This window comes from Coloeus monedula (assembly GCF_965178545.1).
Source record: "Coloeus monedula genome assembly, chromosome: 36".
NCBI classification, from domain to species: domain Eukaryota; kingdom Metazoa; phylum Chordata; class Aves; order Passeriformes; family Corvidae; genus Coloeus; species Coloeus monedula.
The window spans coordinates 978,890-1,002,460 of NC_138816.1; the positions used below are offsets into that span (position 1 = coordinate 978,890).

A 23,571-nucleotide genomic window follows, 5' to 3' on the forward strand; every position below is an offset into this window, starting at 1 on the left:
GGTCTGAACTGGTTTATACTGGTTTATACTGGTCTATACTGGTTTTTACTCATGCACAGCCCAGCACAGCACCATCAGCCCCATGGCCGTGCCCTGCCCGGCCCAGAGCCCAACCCATCCAAACTGGTCTGTACTGGTTCCCTGTGCCCCACACCAACCCATCCTGGTTTGTACTGCTCTATACTGGTCTCGACTGGTCTATACTGGTTTATACTCACGCACAGCCGCGCACAGCACCGTCAGCCCCATGGCCGTGCCCTGCCCGGCCCGCAGCCAGCGCTGCCACCCCTGGAGCTTCTCCTGCTCCTTCTCCAGCCTCTGCGCCGCCCGCTCGGCCTCGTCCCCGCCGTGGCGCAGCAGCTCCTCATCCTCGTCCTTGTCCACCGACGACTCCGAGGCCACCGGGGGGTTCCACGCGTCCCACAGGGCCTTGTGCAGCTGCTGCCGCGTCTCCTGGGCCTCGGCCAGCACGGCCTTGGCCTGCGCCAGCGCCTTGGTGATGGTGGTCGCTGTCCCCAAGGCCTCGGCCAGGTCCACCAGGGCCTCCAGGGTCCGGTTCCGCACGGCCCCCGACCGGGCCACCTCGGGGGGGAGGGGCGCGGGGGACACCTGGGGACAGGGGGAGAGGGGGGTTGGGGGGATGTGTCGCCATTTCCAGCCCAGCGTCCCCAGTTCCAGCCCAGTGTCCCCAGTTCCAGCCCAGCGTCCCCAGTTCCAGCACAGTGTCCCCAGTTCCAGCCCAGCGTCCCCAGTTCCAGCCCAGCGTCCCCAGTTCCAGCACAGCGTCCCCAGTTCCAGCCCAGTGTCCCCAGTTCCAGCCCAGTGCCCCCAGTTCCAGCCCAGCGTCCCCAGTTCCAGCCCAGTGCCCCCAGTTCCATCACAGCGTCCCCAGTTCCAGCATAGTGTCCCCAGTTCCAGCCCAGCGTCCCCAGTTCCAGCCCAGTGTCCCCAGTCCCCTCCCAGTGCCCCCAGTTCCAGCACAGCGTCCCCAGTTCCAGCACAGTGTCCCCAGTTCCAGCCCAGCGTCCCCAGTCCCCTCCCAGTGTCATCAGTTCCATCCCAGTGTCCCCAGTCCCCTCCCAGTGTCACCACCTCAGTGTCATCATCCCAGTGCCCCCAGTTCCAGCACAGTGTCCCCAGTTCCAGCCCAGTGTCCCCAGTCCTCTCCCAGTGCCACCAGTTCCATCCCAGTGTCACTGCCTCAGTGTCACCATCCCAGTGTCACCAGCCCAGTGTCCCCAGTCCCCTCCCAGTGTCCCCAGTCCACTCCCAGTGTCACCATCCCAGTATCACCACCTCAGGGTCACCAGCCCACTCCCAGTGTTACCACCTCGGTGTCACCAGCCCAGTGTCGCCAGTCCCCTCCCAGCGTCACCATCCCAGTGTCACCATCTCAGCATCCCCAGTCCTCTCCCAGTGCCACCAGTTCCATCCCAGTGTCACTGCCTCAGTGTCACCATCCCAGTGTCACCAGCCCAGTGTCCCCAGTCCCCTCCCAGTGTCGCCAGTCCCCTCCCAGCGTCACCATCCCAGTGTCACCATCTCAGCATCCCCAGTCCTCTCCCAGTGTCCCCAGTCCTCTCCCAGGTTCCAATCCTCTCCCAGTGTCCCCAGCTCTATCCCAGTGTCCCCAGTCCCCTCCCAGTGTCACCACCTCAGTGTCATCATCCCAGTGTTGCCAGTCCTCTCCCAGTGTCCCCAGTTCCAGCCCAGTGTCACCATCTCAGTGTCACCAGCCCAGTGTCCCCAGTCCTCTCTCAGTGTCACTATCCCAGTGTCCCCAGCCCAGTGTCCCCAGTCCCCTCCCAGTGTCCCCAGTCCTCTCCCAGTGTCCCAAATCTTCTCCCAGTGTCACGAGCCCAGTGTCCCCTGTCCTCTCCCAGTGTCCCCAGTCCCACTGTCACCATCCCAGTGTCCCCAGTCCCCTCCCAGTGTCACCACCTGTGTTATCATCCCAGTGTTGCCAGTCCTCTCCCAGTGTCCCCAGTCCTCTCCCAGTGCCAACAGTTCCATCCCAGTGTTCCCAGTCCTCTCCCAGTGTCACCAGTCCCCTCCCAGTGTCACCATCCCAGTGTCACCAGCCCAGTGTCACCAGTCCCCTCCCAGTGTCCCCAGTCCTCTCCCAGTGTCCCCAGGGGACATGGGGGGAGTCCCAGGGATTTTGGGGTGTCCCAGGTGAGCTTTGGGGGGGTCCCAGGTGAAGCTCCCGAGGGATTTGGGGGGTTCCAGGTGTTGGGGAGGGTCCCAGGTGAGGTTTTGGGGGTCTCAGGTGAGGGGTCCCCAGGTATTTGGGAGGGTCCTGGGTGTCCTGGGGGGGCTTTGGGGGGTCCCAAGGGATTTGGGGGGGGGGGTCTCAGGTGAGGTTTGGGGGGTCCCAGGTGAGGTTTTGGGGATCCCCAGTGAGAGTTCCCAGGGGTTTGGGGGGTCCCAGGGGTCCTGGGGGGGATTTGGGGGGTCCCAGGTGAGGTCTGGGGGGTCCCAGGTGAGGTTTTGGGGGGCCCCTGTGTGAGTCCCCAGAGGTTTGGGGGGGTCCCAGGTGTCCGGAGGGGCTCCAGGTGAGGTGGGGAGGGGGCTCAGGTGGGATCCGGGGGGGTCCTGGGTGTCCTGGGGGACTCTCAGCTGAGGTTCCCCGGGGATCTGGGGCTTTCCAGGTGAGAATTCTCAGGGATTTGGGGCTTCCCAGGTGCCCAGGTGAGGCTCCCAGGAGGTTTTGGGGTTCCCAGGTGCCCAGGTGAGGTTTTGGGGGGTCCCACCTGAACCTCCCCAGGAACTTGGGGGGTCCCACCCCCTCTCCACCCCACCCCCAGCCCCTCCAAAACTCCACAGACTCCAGAACTTTCCACCTCACTTTTCTCACCTGGCCACATCTCAGGCCCTGGGGGCTCCTAATCCCCTCCAAGCCCCCCAAAATCCCCCAAATTCCCCCCAAACCCCCCTCAGGTACCCGGGCTGGGGGGTTGTCCCGGGGCTTTTGGGGGTCCCGACCTTGGGCTCCATCTCCAGCAGCATCCAGAGGCTCCAGCTGGAACTGTGAGGGATGAGGGCGTCAAGGGTGAGAGGAGGGAGGGACCCACGCCCTGATCCTCCCCCGCGCCGGGCAGAATTTGCCCTGCCAGGACCTCATTGACCCTTTCGGGGCCGGGTTTAACCCCTCAAGGCCCTGATTTATCCCCCAGGGCTCCATTTCCCCTTCCAGGACATGGATTTACCCCCTCAGGAGCCATTTACCCCACCCAGAGCCTTGATTTCTGCCTCCAGGACCCTGATTTATCCCCTCAGGACCTCATTTTTAGTTCCAGGACCCCATTTAATCCCTCAGGGGCCTTCTTTACCCCCCTCAGGATCCCATTTACCCTTCCAAGACCCCACTTACCCTTTCAGGACCATGTTTTCCATGGAAACCGAACCATAAAGGCCCAGCAACTTCCACAGGAACCGATGGAAAAAGGTGTGTGCCGCTGTCTTTCCAGACAATTCCATGGGTAAGGGTCTTCAGGAGCAGTGGTGACACATCCCAAACCCAGTGCTCCTGTCACCCTGAGGGGGTAAATGGAGTCCTGAAGGGGTAAATGGGGTCCTGAGAGGGTAAATGGGGTCCTGATGGTGTAAGTGGGGACCTGAGGGGGTAAATGGGGTCCTCAGGGGGTAGATGGAATCCTGAGGGGGTAAATGGAGTCCTGAAGGGGTAAATGGGGTCCTGAAGGGGTAAATCAGGGTCCTGAGGGGTAAATGGGACCCTAAGGGGGTAAATGGCATCCTGAGGGGGTAAATGGGATCCTGAGGGGGTAAATGGCATCCTGAGGGGGTAAATGGGATCCTGAGGGGGTAAATGACATCCTGAGGGGGTAAATGGGATCCTGAGGGGGTAAATGACATCCTGAGGGGGTAAATGGGATCCTGAGGGGGTAAATGGGACCCTGAGGGGATAAATGGGATCCTGAGGGGGTAAATGGGACCCTGAGGGGATAAATGGGATCCTGAGGGGGTAAATGGGATCCTGAGGGGGTAAATGGGGTCCTGAGGGGGTAAATGGGATCCTGAGAGATGAAATGGGGTCCTGAGGGGGTAAATGGGGGGATAAATGGGGTCCTGAGGGGGTAAATGGGGGATAGATAGGGTCCTGAGGGGGTAAATCAGGGTCCTGAGGGGGTAAATGGGATCCTGAGGGGGGAGATAGGATCCTGAGGGGGAAAAGAAGGTCCTGAAATGGTAAATCTGTTCCTGAGGGGGTAAATCAGGATTCTGAGGGGGTAAATGGGATTCTGAGGGGGTAAATGGAGTCCTGAAGGGGTAAATCAGGGTCCTGAGAGGGTAAATGGGGTCCTGATGGCGTAAGTGGGGACCTGAGGGGGTAAATGGGGTCCTCAGGGGGTAGATGGAATCCTGAGGGGGTAAATGGGGTCCTGAAGGGGTAAATGGGGTCCTGAAGGGGTAAATCAGGGTCCTGAGGGGTAAATGGGACCCTAAGGGGGTAAATGGCATCCTGAGGGGGTAAATGGGATCCTGAGGGGGTAAATGGCATCCTGAGGGGGTAAATGGGATCCTGAGGGGGTAAATGGGATCCTGAGGGGGAAATGGGATCCTGAGGGGGTAAATGGCATCCTGAGGGGGTAAGTGGGATCCTGAGAGATGAAATGGGGTCCTGAGGGGGCAAATGGGGGATAAATGGGGTCCTGAGGGGGTAAATGGGGGGATAAATGGGGTCCTGAGGGGGTAAATGGGGGATAGATAGGGTCCTGAGGGGGTAAATCAGGGTCCTGAGGGGGTAAATGGGATCCTGAGGGGGGAGATAGGATCCTGAGGGGGAAAAGAAGGTCCTGAAATGGTAAATCTGTCCCTGAGGGGGTAAATCAGGATTCTGAGGGGGTAAATGGGATTCTGAGGGGGTAAATGGAGTCCTGAAGGGGTAAATCAGGGTCCTGAGAGGGTAAATGGGGTCCTGATGGCGTAAGTGGGGACCTGAGGGGGTAAATGGGGTCCTCAGGGGGTAGATGGAATCCTGAGGGGGTAAATGGGGTCCTGAAGGGGTAAATGGGGTCCTGAAGGGGTAAATCAGGGTCCTGAGGGGTAAATGGGACCCTAAGGGGGTAAATGGGATCCTGAGGGGGTAAATGGGATCCTGAGGGAGTAAATGGGGTCCTGAGGTGATAAACCAGGGTTCCGAGGGGGTAAATGTGGCCCTGAGGGGGTAAATGAGGTGCTGGGGTGATAAATCAGAGCCCAGAGGGCATAAATGGGGCCCTGAGGGGGTAAATCAGGGCCTTGAGGGGGCTAATGGGATCCTGAGGGGGTAAATGGGATCCTGAGGGGGAAAAGAGGATCCTGAAATGGTAAATCCATCCCTGAGGGGGTAAATCAGAATTCTGTGGGGGTAAATGGGGTCCTGAAGGGGTAAATGGGGCCCTGAGGGAGCAAATGGGGTCCTGAAATGGTAAATCAGGGCATGAGGGGGTAAATGGGGCCCTGAGGGGGTAAATCAGGGTCCTGAGGGGGTAAATCAGATCCTGAGGGGGCAAATGGGATCCCTAAGGGGGCAAATGGGATCCCTAAGGGGGCAAATGGGGCCCCGAGGGAGGAAATGGGTCCCTGAGGGTGTAAATAGGGGCCTGAGGCAGTAAATGGGGTCCTGAGGGAGTAAATGGGATCCTGAGGGGGAAATGGGATTCTGAGGGAGTAAATGGGGCCCTGAGGGGGTAAATGGGGCCCTGAGGGGGTAAATGGGGCCCTGAGGGGGTAAATGGGGTCCTGAGAGGGTAAATTGGATCCTGAGGGGGTAAACGGGGTCCTGAGGGGGTAGATAGGGCCCTGAGAGGGTAAATGGGGTTCTGAGGGGGTAAATGGGATCTTGAGGGGGTAAATGGGATCCTGAGGGAGTAAATGGGGCCCTGAGGGGGTAAATGGGATCCTGAGGGGGTAAATGGGATCCTGAGGGGATAAATGGGGCCCTGAGGGCGTAAATGGGATCCTGAGGGGATAAATGGGGCCCTGAGGGGGTAAATGGGATCCTGAGGGGGTAAATGGGATCCTGAGGCGGTAAATGGGGCCCGGAGGGGGTAAATGGGATCCTGAGGGGGTAAATTGGCTCCTGAGGGAGTAAATGGGATCCTGAGGCGGTAAATGGGATCCTGAGGGGGTAAATGGGATCCTGAGGGGGTAAATGGGATCCTGAGGGGGTAAATCGGCTCCTGAGGGGGTCAAATCAGGCTCCTGAGGTCTCCGATCCGCTCCAGTCCCCGAGTAGCAAAGACAACCCCGTGTGATTAAAGCAGAAAGGACTCAAGGTTCAAATCGTCACAAATTAGTGCTACTTCCTCATCAACATATTTCAATGTTAACACCACATTTTAGTCCTTACAAGAGCAAATTGATTTACCTTATCTCGACTTCCTGAGCAGAACAGAAGGTCTGCGTTACCAGACCACCTTTCGGAGGATGTTCCGGGCTCTGCATCCCACAGCTGTTCCCATAAAATTCCAGAGGGGGTGTCTTGGCACCAATTTCACCCAGCAGATTGACGACCAGAGCTTGTGTATTGTATTTCATGCCACCATAAAAGGTGAGGCAGATTTTTCCTTCCGTGTTAATTCCTAAATTTCACCCCTTTTCTCCGTGGATTAAAAATGTTTCCCGACATTACCTCATGAAGGGGAAATGATCTTTTTTTTATTTTAAGCACTTCACCACAAATTAAAATGCTGCAGTCTCTGACACACACACACACAACCAAACCATCAAGGCCTGGTAAATTCCAAAGAAACCAAAGCATCAAGGCCTGGTTTAAATTCCACACAAACCAAACCATGAGGGCCCGGTGACTTCCTGGTGGAGTTTCCATGGTGACACATTCCCAGCCCAGTGCTCCTGGTGCCCTGAGAGGGTAAATGGGAACCTGAGGGGGTAAATCAGGGTTCTGAGGGGGTAAATGGGGCCGTGAGGGGATAAATGGGGTCCCGAGAGGGTAAATGAGGTTATGAGGGGGTAGATGGGGCCTTGAGGGGGTAGATGGGATCCTGAGGGGGGAAAATGGGGTCCTGAAATGGTAAATCCGTCCCTGAGGGGGCAAATGAGGTCCTGAGGGGGTAAATGAGGTTCTGAGGGGGTAAATGGGCTCCTGCGGGGGAAAAGAGGGTCCTGAAATGGTAAATCTGTCCCTGAGGGGGTAAATCAGGATTCTGAGGGGGTAAATCAGGATTTGGAGGGGGTAAGTGGAATTCTGAGGGGGAAAATGGGGTCCTGAGGGGGTAAATGGGGTCTTGAGGGGGGAAATGGGATCCTGAGGGAATAAATGGGATCCTAAGGGGGTAAATCAGGATTCTGGGGGGGGGGTGAGTGGGATTCTGAGGGGTTAAAGGGGGTCCTGAGGGGTTAAAGGCGGTCCTGAAAGGGTAAATGGGGCGTTGAGGTGGTAAATGTGGTCCTTGGGTGCTAAATCAGAGCCCTGAGGGGATAAATGGGAACCTGAAGGGGTAAATGAGGTTAGGAGGGAGCAAATGGGATTCTGAGGAGGTAAATGGGATCATGAGGGGGAAAAGAGGCTCCTGAAATGGTAAATCCATCCCTAAGGGGGAAATCAGGATTCTGAGGTGGTAAGTGGGATTCTGAGAGGGTAAATGGCATCCTGAGGAGGTAAATGGGGTCCTGAGGGAGTTAAAGGGGGTCCTGAAAGGGTAAATGGGGCCCTGAGGTGGTAAATGCGATCCTGGGGTGATAAATCAGAGCCCTGAGGGGATAAATGGGGTCCTGAGGGAGAAAATGGGGTCCTGAGGGGGTAAATGGGATCCTGAGGGGGAAAAGAGAGTCCTGAAATGATAAATCCGTCCCTGAGAGGGTAAATCAGGATTCTGAGGGGGTAAATGGGCTCCTAAGGGGGTAAATGGGGGGTACATATGGTCCTGAAGGGGTAAATGGGGTCCTGAGGGGGTAAATGTGCTCCTGCGGGAGTAAATGTGGTCCTGAGTGTGTAAATGGAGTCCTGAAAGAGGGAATATCTGGCAGGCAATTCAGGAAAGCTGCACCTTCCTGGTAGCTCAGCCCTTGGAGGAAGGAAGAGGATAACATGCAGCCAGGAGTTTGGGATCAAAGGAGGCTGTGTGCCCCGAACCCTCGAGAGAGAAACCCCACGGGGCTGTGCCCCAGTGGGCTCTCTGCCTTTGTTGGAATGGAGGTGCAGGACTCGTCTGTCTCCTTTATGGACTCTGGCTTTTCCTAGTGGGATTTTCTGCACAAAACTCAACCATCAAGGCTCAGGATCTTCCAGGGAAACCAAACTATCAAAGCCCAGTAACTCCCTGGTGAGATTTCCATGGTGACACATTCCCAACCCAGCGCTCCTGGCGCTCTGAGGGGGTAAATGGGGTCCTGAGGGGGAAAATGGGATCCTGAGGGGGAAATGGGGTCCTGAGGGGGAAAATGGGATCCTGAGGGGGAAAATGGGATCCTGAGGGGGAAAATGGGATCCTGAGGGGGAAATGGGGTCCTGAGGGGGAAAATGGGATCCTGAGGGGGAAATGGGGTCCTGAGGGGGAAAATGGGATCCTGAGAGGGTAAATGGGATCCTGAGGGGGAAATGGGGTCCTGAGGGGGAAAATGGGATCCTGAGGGGGAAAATGGGATCCTGAGGGGGAAATGGGGTCCTGAGGGGGAAAATGGGATCCTGAGAGGGTAAATGGGGTCCTGAGGGGGTGAATGGGATCCTGAGGGGGAAAATGGGATCCTGAGGGGGAAATGGGGTCCTGAGGGGGAAATGGGGTCCTGAGGGGGTGAATGGGATCCTGAGGGGGTGAATGGGATCCTGAAGGAGTAAATGGGGTCCTGAGGGGGTAAATGGGGTCCTGAGGGGGTAAATGGGATTCTGAGGGGGTAAATGGGGTTCTGAGGGAGTAAATGGGGTCCTGAGGGGGTAAATGGGGTCCTGAGGGAGTAAATAGGATTCTGAGGGAGTAAATGGGATCCTGAGGGGGAAATGGGATCCTCAGGGAGTAAATGGGATCCTCAGGGAGTAAATGGGGTCCTGAGGAGGTACATGGGGCCCTGAGGGAGTAAATGGGGTCCTGAGGGAGTAAATGGGATCCTGAGTGGATAAATGGGATCCTGAGGGAGTAAATGGGATCCTGAGGGGGTAAATGGGATCCTGAGGGGCAAATGGGGTCCTGAAGGAGTAAATGGGATCCTGAGGGGGAAATGGGGTCCTGAGGGGGTGAATGGGATCCTGAGGGAGTAAATGGGGTCCTGAGGGGGTAAATGGGGTCCTAAGGGGGTAAATGGGATTCTGAGGGGGTAAATGGGGTTCTGAGGGAGTAAATGGGGTCCTGAGGGAGTAAATGGGATCCTGAGGGAGTAAATGGAGTCCTGAGGGAGTAAATGGGATCCTGAGTGGATAAATGGGATCCTGAGGGGGTAAATGGGATCCTGAGGGAGTAAATGGGATCCTGAGGGGGTAAATGGGATTGTGAGGGGGTAAATGGGGCCCTGAGGGGGAAATGGGATCCTGAGGGGCAAATGGGGTCCTGAGGGAGTAAATGGGATTCTGAGGGGGTAAATGGGATTCTGAGGGAGTAAATGGGATCCTGAGGGGGGAAATGGGATTCTGAGGGAGTAAATGGGATCCTGAGGGGGAAATGGGATTCTGAGGGGGTAAATGGGATCCTGAGGGGGTAAATGGGGCCCTGAGGGGGAAATGGGATCCTGAGGGGGTAAATGGGACCCTGAGGGGGAAATGGGATCCTGAGGGGCAAATGGGGTCCTGAGGGAGTAAATGGGATTCTGAGGGGGTAAATGGGATTCTGAGGGAGTAAATGGGATCCTGAGGGGGAAATGGGATTCTGAGGGAGTAAATGGGATTCTGAGGGAGTAAATGGGATTCTGAGGGAGTAAATGGGATCCTGAGGGGGGAAATGGGATTCTGAGGGAGTAAATGGGATCCTGAGGGGGAAATGGGATTCTGAGGGAGTAAATGGGATTCTGAGGGAGTAAATGGGATTCTGAAGGAGTAAATGGGATCCTGCGGGTGTAAATGGTGTCTTGGGGTGGTAAATCAGGGCCCTGAGACAGTAAATGGGATTGTGAAGGAGTAAGGGGGGTCCTGAGGCAGTAAATTGACATGCTGAGGTGGTAAATAGAACCCTGGAAGGGGAAATGGTGCCTTCAGGGGGTAAATCAGAGTCCTGAAGGAGTAAATGGGTCCCTGAGGGTAAATGGGTCCGTGAGGGAGTAGATCAGCCTTTTGAGGGGATAAATGGGGTCCTGAGTGGGTAAATGGGCCTTAAGGGGGGTAAATGAAGGTCCTGGCAGAGTAAAAGTCACCCCAATGGGGATAAATATTGATGAAGTTCTATAACGAACAAAACAAAGCATTTTAAGGTTACATTTAAGAGCATTTTATTTCCTCCAGTTTCACGACACCCAGACTCAGATTTCCTCGGGGTGGCATTTGCCCAGCCAGGATCTCGTTCGCCCTTTCAGGAGTATGTTTTACCAGGCAAACCACACCCTAAGGGGTAGGTAACTTCCAAAGAAACCAAAGCCATAAAGGTTGCGTAACTTCCAAAGAAACCAAAGCCATAAACGCTGGATAAGTTCCAAATAAAACAAACCATGGAGGCTGATTGACCTCCTGGGGAGCTTTCCACAGTTCCATATTCCAAACCCAGCCCCCCTGTCACACTGAGGGGATAAATGAGGTCCTACGAGGGTAAGTGGGGTCCTGAAAGGGTAAATGAGGTCCTGAGAGGGTAGATAGGGCCCTGAGGGGGTAAATCAGGGTCCTAAGGGGGTAAATGGGATCTTGAAGGGGAAATGGGATCCTGAGAGGGTAAATGGGGCCCTGAGGGGATAAGTGAGGTCCTGAGGGAGTAAATGGGACCCTGAGGGGGGAAATGGGACCCTGAGGGAGTAAATGGGGTCCTGAGAGGGTAAATGGGGTCCTGAGGAGGAAATGGGGTCCTGAGGGAGTAAATGGGATCCTGAGGGGGTAAATGGGGTCCTGAGGGGGTAAATGGAGTCCTGAGGGGGTAAATGGGATCCTGAGGGGGTAAATGGGGTCCTGAGGGGGTAAATGGGGGATAAATAGGGTCCTGAGGGGGTAAATGGAGTCCTGAGGGGGTAAATGGGATCCTGAGGAGGTAAATGGGATCCTGAGGAGGTAAATGGGGCCCTGTGGGGGTAAATGCTGTCTTGGGGTGGTAAATCAGGGCTCTGAGGAATAAATGGGATCCTGAGGGGGTAAATGGGGTCCTGAGGGGGAAAATGGGGTTCTGAGGGAGTAAATGGGGCCCTGAGGGGGTAAATGGGGTCCTGAGGGGTAAATCAGCTCCTGAGGGGGTAAATCGGCTCCTGAGAGGGTAAATGGGATCCTGAGGGGGTGAATCGGCTCCTGAGGCGGTAAATGGGATCCTGAGGCGGTAAACGGGATCCTGAGGGGGTCAAATCAGGCTCCTGAGGTCTCCGATCCGCTCCAGTCCTCGAGTAGCAAAGACAACCCCGTGTGATTAAAGCAGAAAGGACTCAAGGTTCAAATCGTCACAAATTAGTGCTACTTCCTCATCAACATATTTCAATGCAAACATCACATTTTATTTTTTATCAGAACAACTTTATTTACCTTATCTCGACTTCCCTGAGCAGAACAGAAGGTCTGCACTGCCATTTGTAGCGGGTTGGGTTCGTAACCGGGCAGAAACACCGATTTCGTGCTGTGGTTTGGCCCAAAGTACTCATTCCTGTTTACCTTCTGTGAGATAAGAATTAGGAGAAAAGCAAAGCAAGCACCAACCTTGAAAGAATAGAAAGAAGTTTATTAACAGATCTAAAAGAGGGAAAATAAAATCAGACCACACCTTCAGAACTCTCCTCCTCCCCCCACCTTCCTCCCTTCTCCCACTGACAATGGAAAAAGACAACCCTTGAGATGTTCAGTCTGTTACCACTTCCATAATAACCTTGTTCAGTCCATTTAGGAAGAGAAGTCTCTTCTTGCTCATGCTATGAAAACATTATCACAACGAGACAGCCGCCCACTTGCAAATATTGTTCAGTCCATTTAGGAAGAGGAGTCTCTCTGCCTGCGTGTGAGTCCCTTCCCCCGACTTGCAGCTTTTCCTGCAACTGCTTTCGAGGGTCCGCTCTTGAAGTTTTTTGGGGTACAATTTTAAGGTTGAGCCGTTCAGAAACAAAAACAGAGGCCCTTCTCCTTCCCTGGGAGCAAAGGGTCTTCATCATCTTTATTGTTAGGACTATCTCTGGGAGCATCTCTAGGGACTGAGGTTTTCTCCTTTCCCATTTGGAGCCAAAGTCCTCATCTGGTCCATCTCTCCCTGTCCAAACTTCTCATGAAATTACAGCTGTGTCAGCATCTGCCTATCTCAGCGCAGGTGCTTTTGCTCACGAGTTGAACATTCCACCCCCCAGATCTTCATGAAATTACAACAGGATACTCTGATATATCATAGCTTCACAACAGAATTTCAGCTTTAAGCATCTCCTCTCTCTCTTCCCTCAGGTTTTCAGCTCTTCACAGCACTAAAAGGGTTTATCTCACCCAGGCCTTGCAGCTGGAATGTGGAGTGGGGGGGGGGGGAAGCCGAGCTGCTCTGGCTGCCCACAGCAGGGCTGTAAGGGGGGCAGTTCTACGGGTGGAACGGGGCCCATCGGCTCCAGGATGGCCTGAACTGAGCGGGGCCCATCGGCTCCAGGATGGCCTGGCCTGAGCGGGGCCCATCGGCTCCAGGATGGCCTGGCCTGAGCGGGGCCCATCGGCTCCAGGATGGCCTGGCCTGAGCGGGGCCCATCGGCTCCAGGATGGCCTGGCCTGAGCAGGGCCCATCGGCTCCAGGATGGCCTGGCCTGAGCGGAGCCCATCGGCTCCAGGATGGCCTGGCCTGAGCGGGGCCCATCGGCTCCAGGATGGCCTGGCCTGAGCGGAGCCCATCGGCTCCAGGATGGCCTGGCCTGAGCGGGGCCCATCAGCTCCAGGATGGCCTGGCCTGAACGGGGCCCATCAGCTCCAGGATGGCCTGGCCTGAGCGGGGCCCATCGGCTCCAGGATGGCCTGGCCTGAGCAGGGCCCATCGGCTCCAGGATGGCCTGGCCTGAGCGGAGCCCATCGGCTCCAGGATGGCCTGAACTGAGCGGGGCCCATTGGCTCCAGGATGGCCTGAACTGAGCAGGGCCCATCGGCTCCAGGATGGCCTGGCCTGAGCAGGGCCCATCGGCTCCAGGATGGCCTGAACTGAGCAGGGCCCATCGGCTCCAGGATGGCCTGGCCTGAACTGAGCGGGGCCCATTGGCTCCAGGATGGCCTGGCCTGAGCGGGGCCCATCGGCTCCAGGATGGCCTGGCCTGAACTGAGCGGGGCCCATTGGCTCCAGGATGGCCTGGCCTGAGCGGGGCCCATCGGCTCCAGGATGGCCTGGCCTGAGCAGGGCCCATCGGCTCCAGGATGGCCTGGCCTGAACTGAGCGGGGCCCATCAGCTCCAGGATGGCCTGGCCTGAGCGGGGCCCATCGGCTCCAGGATGGCCTGGCCTGGCCCGAGTAGGGCCTGGGCTGGCCCCGCTGGCCCCCGCACGGGGCCCGTAGCCACCTGTCCCAGCACCGGAAACGAGAGAGGGACTCGCCCTCGGGGTTTCTATTTTTAAGTGTGGATCACAGAGGTGGCCACAGCTTGAAGTGGCTCAAAGAATTCCAAGTGGCCACTACTAGGTCCTGGCAGGTCACAGAGGAAGCTGGAAGCACCCCTTGGCACGGACATCCCTTCTGGGACTGTGCTTGCTAACCCGTGGCAACATTTTAAATCAACATTTTAAACCAACATTTAAAATCAACATTTTAAACCAACATTTAAAACCAACATTTAAAATCAACATTTAAAATCAACATTTTAAATCAACATTTTAAATTAACATTTTAAATCAACATTTTAAATCAACATTTTAAACCAATAATTTCAATGAATAGTTTCAAATTGATAATTTTAACCCAATAATTTTAAAATCAACAACTTCAAGGAATGGTTTTAAATTGACAATTTTAAATCAATATTTTTAATTAATCCTTTTAAATCAATACTTTCAAATTAATACTTTTAAATCAATACTTCTAAATTAAGAACTTTAAAAAGAAATACTTAAAAAAAAAAATTTTAAAACCTGGACCATAACAAATCCCCCCCAATGTCCCCAAATCCCCCCCGATGTCCCCAAATGTCCCCAACCCCCACTCAGGACACATCGGGTTGGGGGGGATGCGACCCCTCCCCCCCATTTATTTTGGGAACATTTGGGGACATTGTGGGGGGGTTTTGGGGACATTTGGGGACATTGGGGGGATTTTTGGGACTTTGGGGACATTTGGGGTAGTTTTGGGGACTTTGGGAACATTTGGGGTGGTTTTGGGGACTTTGGAGGGGGTTGGGGACATTTGGGGATTGGAGACATTGGGGACATTTTGGGGGAGTTGGGGACTTTGGGGAGATTTTGGGGGGTTTGGGGACTTTGGGGACATTTGGGGCTTGGGGACTTTGGGGGGTTGGGGACATTGGGGACATTTTGGGGGCTCTGGGGTCTTATGGGGACATTTGGGAGGTTTGGGGACATTTGGGGGTTGGGGACATTGGGGACATTTTGGGGCTTGGGGATTTTGGGGACATTTGGGGCTTTGGGGACATTTGGGACTTTGGCGATTTTGGGGAGATTTGGGAGGTTTGGGAACATTTGGGGTTTGGGGATTTTGGGGACATTGGGGACTCTGGGGACATTTGGGACTTTGGGGATTTTGGGGACATTTGGGAGGTTTGGGAACATTTGGGGTTTGGGGATTTTGGGGACATTGGGGACTCTGGGGACATTTGGGACTTTGGGGATTTTGGGGACATTGGGGGCTTTGGGGACATTTGGGACTTTGGGGATTTTGGGGAGATTGGGGGCTTTGGGGACATTTTGGGGCTTGGGGATTTTGGGGCCACTGGGGCCACCCAGCGTCACCTCCCCGCCGGGGGCCACAGGCGCACGCAGAGCCCCCCGATGACGAAGGCCACCAGGGCCACCCCCGCCATGTCCTCCATGCTGGGCCCGGTGGCACCTGGGGGGACATTGGGGACACGTCACCGACACCGCCCCGGTGGCACCGACCCCGATGTCCTTCGTGGCCCCAGGTGTCCCCAACCCCATCCCTGATGTCCCCAGCCCCATCCCCGATGTCCCCAACTCCATCCCTGATGTCCCCAGCCCCGTCCCCGATGTCCCCAACCCCATCCCCGATGTCCCCAGGTGTCCCAAAACCTACTCGTGGTGTCCCCGACCCTGTCCCCAATGTCCCCAACCCCATCCCTGATGTCCCCAACCCCGTCCCCGATGTCCCCAACCCCATCCCAGGTGTCCCCAACCCTGTTCTTGATGTCCCCAACCCTGTTCCTGATGTCCCCAGCCCCGTCCCCAGCCCCATCCCTGATGTCCCCAACCCCATCCCTGATGTCCCCAGCTCCAATCCTGGTGTCCCAAGACCCTCCAAACCCTGGCCCTGGTGTCCCCACATGTCCCAAAACCTACTTGTGCTGTCCCCACCCCTGCTCTCAACATTCCCAGGTGTCCCCAACCCCATCCCCGATGTCCCCAGCCCCATCCCCGATGTCCCCAACCCCATCCCCGATGTCCCCAGCCCCGTCCCCGGTGTCCCCAGCCCCATCCCCGGTGTCCCCAGCCCCATCCCCGGTGTCCCCAGCCCTGTCCCCGATGTCCCAAAACCCCATCCCAGGTGTCCCCAACCCCATCCCCGATGTCCCCAACCCCATCCCCGGTGTCCCCAGCCCCATCCCCGATGTCCCCAACCCCATCCCAGGTGTCCCCAGCCCCGTCCCCGGTGTCCCCAGCCCCGTCCCCGGTGTCCCCAGCCCCATCCCCGATGTCCCCAGCCGTGTCCCTTCCCCTCACCTGCCACCTCCACGGTGACCCTGTGCGGGGCGTCCCAGGCCGGGTGCGTCACCAGGCAGCTGTACCTGTCCCCGGGCGTCCCCGCGGGCACGCGCAGCCCCGCGCTGCGGCTGAAGGTGCCGTCGGCCGCCCGCCGGTGCCCGGAGCTCCAGGTGACCCCCGAGGTGACCCCGAGCGGCCGCGGGTCCCCCCGGCCCTGGCGCTCCCAGCGGATCCCGACATCCAGCGGGAAAAAGCCGACGGCGTCGCAGCGGAGCTCGGCTGGGAGCCCCGGGGCCAGCGGGGACGGCAGCAGGGACACCTGAGGGGGGGCTGGGGACAGCGGGACAGCTCAGCTGGGGGCACTGGGGGGCACTGGGACAGACTGGGAGGGACTGGGCGGGGATTGGGATGGACTGGGAGGCACTGGGAGGGAACTAGAAGGGGACTGGGAAAGACTGGGGGATACTGGGAATCACTGATGAGGGTCTATATGGGATCCAGTATGGCCCAGTATGGCCCAGTATGGATCACATGGAGCAGGTGCACGGAGCTGAGCCCCTCCCCATCCCAGTAGAGGCGTTTCTGGGGTACTGGGAGCCACTGGGAGCCACTGGGAGTCCACGCAGGTCCTGGACTGGCCCCCTATGGATCCTATAGCACTCCCAGTACGGCCGTGGATAGCGGTACTGGGACATACTGGGAGCCCTCCCACTCCCTTCCCAGTCCCTCCCAGTACTGACCAATCACGTTCATCCGCAGCACCTGCTGCACCTGCCCGTGGGGCGTGGTCACGGAGCAGATGAAGGAGCCGCCGTCGGACACCGAGAGCGGCGGCAGCTGCAGCGACACCTCCAGGGCGCCCCCCGGCGGCTGGGAGGACCAAGGAGAGGTTCAGTCAGTGGCGCCCGCAGCGCCCCCTAGTGGCCGGGAGGACCGAGGCGGTTCCACGCCCGCAGCGCCCCCTAGCGGCCGGGAGGACCAAGGCAGTTCCACTCCCACAGCGCCCCCTAGCGGCCGGGAGGACCAAGGCAGTTCCACTCCCACAGCGCCCCCTCGTGGCCGGGAGGACCACGGCGGTTCCACGCCTGCAGCGCCCCCTAGCGGCCGGGAGGACCGAGGCGGTTCCACTCCCACAGCGCCCCCTAGCGGCCGGGAGGACCGAGGCGGTTCCACTCCCACAGCGCCCCCTAGCGGCCGGGAGGACCGAGGCGGTTCCACTCCCGCAGCGCCCCCTAGTGGCCGGGAGGACCGAGGCGGTTCCACTCCCACAGCGCCCCCTAGCGGCCGGGAGGACCACGGCGGTTCCACGCCTGCAGCGCCCCCTAGCGGCCGGGAGGACCAAGGCAGTTCCACTCCCACAGCGCCCCCTCGTGGCTGGGAGGACCACGGCGGTTCCACGCCTGCAGCGCCCCCTAGCGGCTGGGAGGACCGAGGCGGTTCCACTCCCACAGCGCCCCCTAGCGGCCGGGAGGACCGAGGCGGTTCCACGCCCGCAGCGCCCCCTAGCGGCCGGGAGGACCAACCCCCCCCCCCCCCATCCGGCCTCATCGGCGCCTCCCGCTGGCAACACCGGGACCTGCACCCCCCCTCCCCCCCCATCGCTCACCTGGGTCCCAGCGGAATTGGAGGGGTGGTCCCGGCCCCCCAGGAGCAGCAGGACCCCCGGGGCGGCCTCGGTGACGCGCGAGGCGGCCGAGTCGAAGGCCAGCAGGCGCCGCGTGACGCCCTCGCGGTGGTGCAGCCACTCGAGGCCGAAGGGGCTCCGGCCCGGCGGGGGGGTGAAGGCGCAGTGGAGGCTCTGGGGGCTCCCCACGAGCCCCCGCACGTTGGGGGTCAGCGTGGAGATCAGCAGGGAGGCTGTGGGGGAGGGGAAGGGCACTTAGGGGGCAGCGGAGGGGACGTCACGGGGTGGCACCGCTGTCCCCCCTCCCCCCCTTACCGTTGACCCTGGGGGGGTCTCCCCCCAGCTCCTGCAGCAGCACCGTCCCCTCCCTCCCGGGGGTCTTCAAGGCCAGGAGCCACCAGCGGGTGCCCAGCCCCGGGTGACACTTGGGGGGGGTCCCTGGGGGGCCCGGGGGGGGCAGCAGCGGGGCCGTGGAGCTCAGCTCGCACCGGGGGGGCTCCAAGGAGGGACCCCAAAATCCCTTCAGGATCCCCCAGGGGTCTGCAGGGAGAAGGGGAGAAAGGGGTGGGTGAGTCCCCAGAAGCCCCCAGAAAACACCCCCCAGGAGCTCCCCAAATCAGGCCCCAGGACCCCCCCAAAACCCCTCAAAAGCCCCCCAAAACAGCCCCCGAAACTCCCCAAATTCCACCACCAAAACCCCCCACAATACCACAAAAATTGCCCCCACAACAGCCCCCCAAATCCTCCAGAATGCCCCAAAAATCCCCCCAAAATCGGATCCGAAACCCCTCCAAAGCCCCCTAAAAATCCCCCCCCCCAAAATCCCCCCAGAACTCCCACAAAATCCCCCCAAAATCGCCCCAAAACCAGCTGTAAAAACTCCTCAAAATCACCCCAAAATAGGCCCCAAACCCCCCCAAAATCACCCTAAAACCAACTCTCCAAACCCCTCAAAATCCCCCCCAATCCCCCCAAAATCAGCCCCAAATCTCCCCAACCCCCCCCAGGACCCCCCAAAATCAGTCCCAAAATCCCCCCAAATCCCTCCCAGGACGTCCCAAAATCCCCCAAAATCAGCCCCAAATCCTCCAAAAATCCACCCAACGCCCCCCCCCCCCCAGGACCCCCCAAAATCAGCCCCCAATCCCCCTCAGGACCCCCCCAGGACCCCCCAAAATCCCCCCAAAATTCCCCAAACACGCCAGGACCACCCAAAATCAGCCCCCAACCCCCCCCAACCTCTCCCCCCAGACCCCCCAAAATCCCCCCAAATCAGCCCCCAAACCCCTCAAAATCCCCCCAAATCCCCCCAGGACCCCCCCAAATCCCCCCAAACCCCCCAGGATCCCCCCAAATCCGCCCCAAAATCCCCCCAGGACCCCCCAAAATCCCCCCAAATCCCCCCAGGACTCCCCAAAATCCCCCAAAATCTGCCCCCAAACCCCTCAAAATCCCCCCAAATCCCCCCAGGACCCCCCCAAATCCCCCCAAATCAGCCCCCAAATCCCCCCAAACCCCCCAGGATCCCCCCAAATCAGCCCCAAAATCCCCCAAAACCGCCCCCAGGACTCCCCAAAATCCCCCCAGGACGCCCCAAAATCAGCCCCAAAATCCCAAATCAGCCCCAAATCCCCCAACGCCCCCCCAGGACTCCCCAAAATCCCCCCAAATCAGCCCCCAAACCCCTCAAAATCCCCCCAAAATCCCCCCCAAAATCCCCCCCAGCCCCCCGGGGGGGGTTCCCATAATTTGGGGAGGGGTCTCCCGCCCACCGCTGAGGTCGAAGCTGCGCTCGGGGGGGTCCTGGGGGGGTTCGGGGCTCTCGGGACCCCCCAAAATCCGCAGCAGGGCCGGGTGGGGGGAGGGGGTCCCGCGCTCGTCCAGCAGGGGGCAGCGCAGCGCCGGGGGGGGCACCCCAAAAGCCGCGACCCCCCCCCAAATCAGGAGCAGCCCTGGGAGGGGGAAACACAAAAGGGGGAGGGGGTTTGGGGGGATTTTGGGGCGGTTTGGGAGGATTTTGGGGGGGTTTGGGAGGATTTTGGGGGGTTTTGGAGGGATTTTGGGGGGTCCTGAGGGGGATTTTGGGGAATTTTTGGGGGGTTTGGGGTGGTTTTGGGGGGTCCTGGAAGGGTTTGGGGTGGTCCTGAGGGGGATTTTGGGGGGTCCTGGGAGGATTTTGGGGTCCCAGGGGGGGAAACTGAGGATCCTGAGGGGGGATTTTGGGGAGGTTTTGGGGGTCCTGGAGGGGTTTGGGGGGCTGTGAGGGGGATTTTGGGGGGTCCGGGGGGGGTTTGGGGGTCGCTGAGGAGATTTGGGGGGTCCTGAGGGGGATTTGAGGGGTCCTGAGGGGATTTTTGGGGGTCCCAGGTGGATTTTGGGGGGTCCTGAGGGGGATTTGGGGGATCCTGGGGGGGGTTGGGGTCACAGAGCAGATTTGGGGGGTCCTGAGGGGGTTTGGGGGGTGTGAGGGGGATTTTGGGGGGTCCTGAGGGGGATTTGGGGGGTCCTGAGAGGGATTGGGGGGCCCTGAGGGGATTTGGGGGGCACAGAGGGGATTTTGGGGATCCTGGGGGGATTTTGGGGATCCTGGGGGGTCCTGGAGGAGTTTGGGGGTCGCAGAGGGGATTTGGGGGGTCCTGAGGGGGATTTTTGGGGGTTTTGGGGTGGATTTGAGGGGTCCTGGGGATGTTTGGGGGTCCAGGAAGGGATTTAGGGGGGTTTTGGGGGGTTTGGGGTGGTTTTGGGGGGTCCTGGAGGGGATTTTGGGGTCCTGGGGGGGGAACTGGGGGTCCTGAGGGGGATTTTGGGGGGTCCTGGGGGGAATTTGGGGGGGTTTGGGGGATTTTCGGGGGGTCCTGAGAGGTTTTGGGGGGGGTCTTGGAGGGGTTTGGGGGATCTGGGGGGGTTTGGGGCGGTTTTGGGCGGTCCTGGAGGGGTTTCGGGGGGCCCTGGGGGGGTTTGGGGGTGTCTTGCAGAGGTTTGGGGGATTTTGGGGGGGTCCTGAGGGAATTTTTGGGCGGTTTTGGGGTGATTTGGGGCCGTTTTGGGGCGGGAACTCGAAGGTCCCGGTTCCGGGAATGTCCTGGATATTTTGGGGTTTCCCGGAATTTGGGGGATTTCCCAGGATTTGGGGCTCGCAGGGATGGAATCCTCAGGGATTTGGGATCGGGGGGGGGTCCCTTTTTTGGGTTTTTTTGGGGGTTTTGGGGGGTTTTTGGGGGTTTTTCGCCCCCTCCTCACCCGCCAGGACGAGCCGCGCTCCCGCCATCGCTTTCGCTTTCGCTCCAGGCCACGCCCACGGCCCCAAGCCACGCCCCGACCCCAAATCCACCCCAAATTCACCCAAAATCGCCCCAAAATTCCTCCTCAGAGCCTCCGGCCACGCCCACGCGGCTCCGGCCACGCCCCCAACCCCAAATCCACCCCAAATTCACCTAAAATCCCCCCAAAATTCCACCTCAGGGACTCCGGCCACGCCCCCGAACGGCCCAAATTCACCCCAAAACCCCCAAAATCGTCCCAAAATTCCCCCTCAGGGACTCCGGCCACGCCCCCGAACCGCCCAAATTCACCCCAAAACCCCCAAAATCGTCCCAAAATTCCCCCTCAGATCTTCCGGTCACGCCCACGCGGCTCCGGCCACGCCCCCAACCCCAAATCCACCCCAAATTCACCTAAAATCGCCCCAAAATTCCACCTCAGGGACTCCGGCCACGCCCCCGAACCGCCCAAATTCACCCCAAAACCCCCAAAATCGTCCCAAAATTCCCCCTCAGATCTTCCGGCCACGCCCACGCGGCTCCGGCCACGCCCCCAACCCCAAATCCACCCCAAATTCACCCAAAATCGCCCCAAAATTTCCCCTCAGCGGCTCCGGCCACGCCCCCGAACCCCCCACATTTCCATATCGGGCACTTGGCCACGCCCCCGATTTCCATTTTAGGAAATGGCCCCGCCCCCAGCGCGCGGAATTCCAGAATTTTGAGAGTTTTGACCCATTTTAACGGAGATTTTTGGGGTCTGGGGGGGTCCAGGGGGGTCCGAGGATTTTGGGGTGAATCCCCAAAATTTTGGGGTGCTCAGGACCCCCCAAAATCCCCATTTAGGGCTGGAATTTGAACCCATTATTAAAAAACCCCCAATTTTGAGGGATTTAAACCAATTTTAAGGGGAATTTTTGGGTCTGGGGGGGTCTGGGGAGCTCCGAGGATTTTGGGGTGAATCCCCAAAATTTTGGGGCGTTCAGGACCCCCCAAAATCCCCATTTAGGGTGGGAATATAGAGCCATGATGCAACAGAACCCCAATTTTGGGGGTTTTGAACCCATTTTAACGGGGAATTTTGGGGTCTGGGGGCTCCAGGGAGGTCGGAGGATTTCGGGGTGAATCCCCAAAATTTTGGGGTGCTCAGGACCCCCCAAAATCCCCATTTAGGGCTGGAATTTGAACCCATTATTAAAAAACCCCCAATTTTGAGGGATTTAAACCCATTTTAAGGGGAATTTTTCGGTCTGGGGGGGCCAGGGGGAGCTCCGAGGATTTTGGGGTGAATCCCCAAAATTTTGGGGTGCTCAGGATCCCCCAAAACCCCCATTTAGGGCGGGAATTTGAACCCATTATTAAAAAACCCCCAATTTTGAGGGATTTAAACCCATTTTAAGGGGAATTTTTCGGTCTGGGGGGGCCGGGGGGGGTCCGAGGATTTTGGGGTGAATCCCCAAAATTTTGGGGTGCTCAGGACCCCCCAAAATCCCCATTTGAGGCGGGAATTTGAAGCCATGATGCAACAAAACCCCAATTTTGGGGGTTTTGAACCCATTTTAAGGGGAATTTTTGGGTCTGGGGGGGTCTGGGGAGCTCCGAGGATTTTGGGGTGAATCCCCAAAATTTTGGGGTGCCCCCAACCCCCCCCCCCCCCATTTGAGCATTGAAACCAAACCACGCCGAGACAAAAACCCCTCATTTTGGGGCCGTTTAATGGAATCCAACGGGGATTTTTGGGGTCTGGGGGGGTCCGGGGGGGGGCGCAGGATTTTGGGGTGAATCCCCCAAATTTTGGGGCGTTCACGACCCCCCAAAATCCCCATTTAGGGTGGGAATATAGAGCCATGATGCAACAAAACCCCAATTTTGGGGGTTTTGAACCCATTTTAATGGGGATTTTTGGGGTCTGGGGGCTCCAGGGAGGTCGGAGGATTTTGGGGTGAATCCCCAAAATTTTGGGGTGCTCAGGACCCCCAAAATCCCCATTTAGGGCGGGAATTTGAATCCATTATTAAAAAACCCCCAATTTTGAGGGATTTAAACCCATTTTAAGGGGAATTTTTGGGTCTGGGGGGGTCTGGGGAGCTCCGAGGATTTCGGGGTGAATCCCCAAAATTTTGGGGTGCTCAGGACCCCCCAAAATCCCCATTTAGGGCGGGAATTTGAATCCATTATTAAAAAACCCCCAATTTTGAGGGATTTAAACCCATTTTAAGGGGATTTTTTGGCGTCTGGGGGGGTCCAGGGGGCTCCGAGGATTTTGGGGCGAATCCCCAAAATTTCGGGATGCTCAGGACGCCCCAAAATCCCCATTTAAGGCGGGAATTTGAAGCCATGATGCAACAAAACCCCAATTTTGGGGGTTTTGAACCCATTTTAATGGGGATTTTTGGGGTCTGGGGGGGCCGGGGGGGGTCCGAGGATTTTGGGGCGAATCCCCAAAATTTTGGGGTGCTCAGGACCCCCCAAAATCCCCATTTAGGGCGGGAATTTGAATCCATTATTAAAAAACCCCCAATTTTGAGGGATTTAAACCCATTTTAAGGGGAATTTTTGGCGTCTGGGGGGGTCCAGGGGGGTCCGAGGATTTTGGGGTGAATCCCCAAAATTTCGGGATGCTCAGGACGCCCCAAAATCCCCATTTGAGGCGGGAATTTGAAGCCATGATGCAACAAAACCCCAATTTTGGGGGTTTTGAACCCATTTTAAGGGGAATTTTTGGGTCTGGGGGGGTCTGGGGAGCTCCGAGGATTTTGGGGCGAATCCCCCAAATTTCGGGG

The 23,571-nt window shown here is 58.1% G+C and overlaps 1 protein-coding gene across 1 annotated transcript; it reads right to left on the bottom strand.

Annotated features, from left to right (window-relative positions):
- Nucleotides 1–14,826: 14,826 nt before the first annotated feature.
- Nucleotides 14,827–20,811, bottom strand: TAPBP (TAP binding protein). The gene is made up of 7 exons (XM_082300021.1): nucleotides 20,769–20,811; nucleotides 19,301–19,480; nucleotides 17,844–18,068; nucleotides 17,511–17,761; nucleotides 16,645–16,774; nucleotides 15,923–16,234; nucleotides 14,827–15,074 (listed from the first exon to the last, which is right to left on the bottom strand). Exons 1-7 carry the CDS (start codon nucleotides 20,794–20,796, stop codon nucleotides 14,974–14,976), a joined length of 1,227 nt encoding a protein of 408 aa, XP_082156147.1. The 5' UTR covers nucleotides 20,797–20,811; the 3' UTR covers nucleotides 14,827–14,973.
- Nucleotides 20,812–23,571: the final 2,760 nt, after the last annotated feature.

Coding starts and splice junctions, on each gene's coding strand:
- TAPBP (XM_082300021.1), bottom strand. CDS start 20,796: ATGGCGGGAGCGCGGCTCGTCCTGGCGG. Junction 17,762..17,843: donor AGACCCCCCCAGGGTCAACG/GTAAGGGGGGGA, acceptor CCTCCCCCACAG/CCTCCCTGCTGATCTCCACG. Junction 16,775..17,510: donor CCAATTCCGCTGGGACCCAG/GTGAGCGATGGG, acceptor TGGTCCTCCCAG/CCGCCGGGGGGCGCCCTGGA.